Below are 4339 nucleotides of genomic sequence, written 5' to 3'. Positions count from 1 at the left end.
CATCAAGACAATGGTGCCTCATTGTGCCCACAACAGTTGTCATAATCAAGGCTGTGGGGCCTATCAGATTCATTTCACAAACATCCAGATTACCACATTGTTGAAAAAGAAAAAGAAAACAGGAAGGAACAAAGAAACGAAGAAAGAAAGAAAGAAAGTGCTGCTTGATTAAACCTCGTTTCACTCACTGATGATTTTTGTCAATCAACACTAACTGGAAACTTCTTTGGGTACTCATTTTCAATCTGATAAACTATAGTACAACTGAACTGAGAATATTTTGCAAGTGTACAGTAATACCTATTGACACGATCAGCCTGTAAATTCTGAAAAACAAATGATTCTACTGTCATCTAGTGGACATAAGCGTGAACTCCTATCTTAGTTTTTTACACTCTCTCCCTAAACAAACCATAATCCACCATTCCATCCATTTTCGACACCTCTTACCCTCGGGTGTGCTGGAGCATCTTCCTTGGCTGACAAGGGAATCGCAGGGCACAAATACGGCCATGCATTAGTTATTATTCTAAGGCCCTCTGACCAAGCATATTTACTTCTGCTTATAGAAACACCTTCGGTCCAAAAAAATCTTGCTTTGTTGGGATTCACAGGCAAACCCCTTTGCTAAATGCCCATATCACTTCCAGAAACAAGTCAAACCAGATGGTCGAGAGATTGTTTAAACAGGTCAGCTGTGGATTCACCGATAGATAAAAACAGTAATGTCGAATATGAACATATCTTTCAGACACTAAAAATATAAATAGATTAGTGGTGGTTAATTTAAATTTTTTGTGGCAGTTCATTCTAAAGTCAAACAAATGCTGTGCTGCAGTGTGTAGTGAATGGTTACTCTGCGGCGGACTACATTTCCCAGAGTGCAATAGCATGTGACGTCACGTGGCTCGATTGGCTCCCCAAGATGATGACCTTTGCTTTCCGTCTCAGTTCACTGGCGTGTTTATCTCGCAGGCACGTTTTCTGTCGAGTTTTGTGAACAGATGAGTACAGCAGAAAAATAGCGCCATGGCTACTAACCTGAGCTTTGGCTTACTCGACACACACAGGAGCGTGCGACATGTCGGAAAACTCTTGGTTCAGTGCATGAGTGGAGCTAGACCTTTCTCGAGTGCGACTCACAAGAACCGACTTGAATTTGGGGATTCCACTCTAGCTTCTTCCGACTTAAACACATCTGCGAAAACCTTGACAAGACAGGTAATATTACTATTTATTATAAATAATGTGATCATTTCTGGAATGTAAATGTACCGGGAACGTTTGAGACATGTGGGGCAATATATTAAACCGGTATAACACTAGGTAAGGCTAATTACATAACTTAATAAATACGTCAACATTTGTGACAAGTTAGGTTATTAATCGATAACATAAAAAGAACAAGCTCTTATATGTGACTTTGCAATCTGTACTTAAGTTGCTTTAAATTCAATAAGACATTGGTTTTAAATACATTTGACATTGCTTTTAAAAACAAGTTACCAGTCTTGTAATCAAATATATGAGATCGTCAAAAAAATGATAAGTGTGTGAATGCTGAGTTATTGCCATTGTTCTGAAATAACAAAACAAATGATAAATGTCGGCGATGCTGATAAGTTTTATATTATCGTGTATCATAGCAACCCATGGAAATTTGCTCCCGAGAGATTCAGCTGTACTCAGATATTATTACTGTCTTTAGTGATTTTCTGTTTCATGATTATGTCAAGGCTTTCTTGCAGTAGGATCATATTTTGTAGCCAAAAAGGTTTTAGCATAGGCAAAAACAGCATGCCTAATGTACTTCACTCATCCTGAACAAACCAAGCGTTCTCCTTTTGAGGAGAAAAAAAAAATCATGGTCTCAGCAATTACAGACTTGCAACTGAAGTGAACATGGTGTTGATTAACCAGCCGTCCTTTGTATTATCCTCCTGACTACCAGTAGTTCAAATTTGTCCTCTGTAGAGGACATTTGTAAACCTAAATATCTCCCACCCAGTGCATCCAATCGCATTAACTCCTTTTGGTACTCTAATGAGGACATTCAGTGCTTTCCAATGATACCAAATTTGTAGGGGTTAGAAAAAGTAAGAAAATGGCTTCCCTCAGTGCAAGCACTTTTTATGGGAAGAGGAAAAGTAATACTTTTTATCAAACACATTTTGTCTTGAAATGCTGTTGGCATTTTATTTATAAGACTCTTATGAACACGTTAAAGTGTTGTTTGAGTTGTTTTAAGTGTATTTGAGCCTAGTATTCAAGTGTTTAAAAAATGTAGTGGAATTTCAAAAATTTCTTTTGGAGTAGTCCAATTACTTCACATAGATTGGGGAATTTCAAAATAAATGTGATTGGACGACTTTTTTTTTTCCCTGGTAGTCAGGAGGTTAAGATACTATTGAAAGTAGAATTAGTTGTGTTGGAAGTGTCTCTCTGTTTTACTTGAGGTGACAGGCTAAGAATTTGAATTGTTTTAGGGTGACTGAATTAGTGAACAAAAGAGTAATTGTTGTCACAAGTCAGGCTAAAGTCCTGTGATGTAGTATAACGCGTGTCACCAAACACTAAATCTTGTGTTCGCCTTCACACAGAGAGCAGAGCAGCATAACTACCGGCACGAAGGTCATAATCATTCCATGAGACCATGCACTATTGCAATGTGACTCCCTTGGGAAGCTTGCTCGCCAATTCTAAATGATTAGCCAGTTTTTTAGTTCAGCCAGCTGTCATAAATGCAATGGATTTCAGTTTCAGAAAGCACCCGCAGTGTTTTCTGGGTTTTTTTTTTTTTTTGCTGTAGATATGAATTGAGCCAAACATTATTGAAATACTGTGCGATTGATTACAACACAGCGTTTGTTATATTCACAAGCCTGTGCAGGGACACAAACTATGCATATAACTGTTGAAAAAAAATGGATTTAAGGGTGGTTTAACCATAGAAAAGTAATTTATTATCACTATAGTTACTAGGACTGACCCCGTCATCTGACTCTTCACCAGGAGAAGCTTAGGGAGGACAACATTCCCTTTTCATCGTTCTTGACGGACAACTTTGGCCGGAGACACAATTACTTACGCATCTCCCTGACTGAGAAATGCAACCTACGCTGTAAGTCTACCTGCCATGTCTGTTGAAAGGATCATCCGGCCAGGATTGTCCATTTTTCACTAACAGGCTCAATTTATGTTATTTTATTGATATATTTTTTTTTTAATCAGGAAAATGAATACTACCATCCATCAAATTTGATCATTTTTTTGACAAATCAGTAAATAACTATCTACTCTCAAAACACCCCTTTCTAGTCAGCACTACACAGTCATAGCCAAAAGTTCTGAGAATGACGCAAATATTGGTTTTCACAAAGTTTGTAGCTTCAATGTTTTTAGATCTTTTTGTAACGAGTTACAATGATAACTGAAATATAATTACAAGTATTTCATAAATGTTAAAAGGATTTTTATAGACAATTACATTAAGTTAATGCAAAGAATCAGTGTTTGCAGTGCTGACCCTTCTTTTTCAAGACCTCCCCAATTCGCCCTGGCAGGCTGTCAATTAATTTCTGGGCCACATCCTGACTGATGGCAGCCCATTCTTGCATAAGCACTCGATGCTTGGAGTTTGTCAGAATTTGTGAGTTTCTGTTTGTTCACCCTTCCTCTTGAGAATTGATCTCAATATGGTTAAGGTCTGGGGAGTTTCTTCGCCTTGGATGTCAATGTTTTGTACCCTGAGCCACATAGTTCTCACTTTGGCCTTGTGGCAAGGTGCTGCATCATATTGAAAAGTTGTTGTTGCTCTCGGAGGACGTTTTCATACCATTCTGTATTCATGGCTGTGTTCTTTGGCAAAATAGTGAGTGAATCTAGTGCCTGGGCTGAGATGCAACCCTACACATGAATGGTCTCAGGGTGTTTTACTGTTGGCATGACTTTTGGTCATGGCTGTGACCACACTCCTTTCTTTCTTCCCAAGTGAGTAGGAGTCATGGGAGGAACCCAACAAAAATCATTGTACAGATATACATTGCTAATAATTTCTCAAAATGGCGCTCAATCAGCACCAACATTTTATTTGGACATCTATACTGATGCCCACTTCAACCTCTGAAAATACCGCAAGGATTAGACTCTCCGTGGCTGACTTGTATAAGAGAATGAGGAAATGAGCAATACATGCATTTTCTCTCATGCCAGATTTCTTTGATAAGTCCCCAAGATATAAACACAATTCATTCCGAGAGGCTTTTCGTAAGCTGAATTGTTCATAGGTCATTATATATTGCATTTAAATTCATAAAGGTTAGCTGAACTTACCTCTCAC

General features: G+C 38.2%; 1 protein-coding gene across 4 annotated transcripts in view; it reads left to right on the top strand.

Moving 5' to 3' along the window:
- Positions 1 to 925: 925 nt before the first annotated feature.
- mocs1 (molybdenum cofactor synthesis 1) overlaps positions 926 to 4339 on the top strand; it is a 17741-nt gene continuing 14327 nt past the window's right edge. For 2 of the 4 annotated variants that reach the window (XM_019884056.1, XM_019884047.1), the window contains exons 1-2: positions 929 to 1221; positions 3013 to 3121. In XM_019884056.1, coding sequence (XP_019739615.1) covers positions 1030 to 1221; positions 3013 to 3121 — 301 coding nt within the window. In that variant the 5' untranslated portion in view covers positions 929 to 1029. Of the gene's footprint in view, positions 1222 to 2975; positions 3122 to 4339 lie in introns of all 4 variants that reach the window. The other 2 variants (XM_019884022.1, XM_019884031.1) reach the window with 2 other exon arrangements.

This window comes from Hippocampus comes, unplaced genomic scaffold (genome assembly GCF_001891065.2).
Source record: "Hippocampus comes isolate QL1 unplaced genomic scaffold, H_comes_QL1_v1.1 scaffold331, whole genome shotgun sequence".
Taxonomy (NCBI): domain Eukaryota; kingdom Metazoa; phylum Chordata; class Actinopteri; order Syngnathiformes; family Syngnathidae; genus Hippocampus; species Hippocampus comes.
Note: the sequence above shows the minus strand (reverse complement) of the source record. Positions and strands in the feature narration are given on the sequence as shown.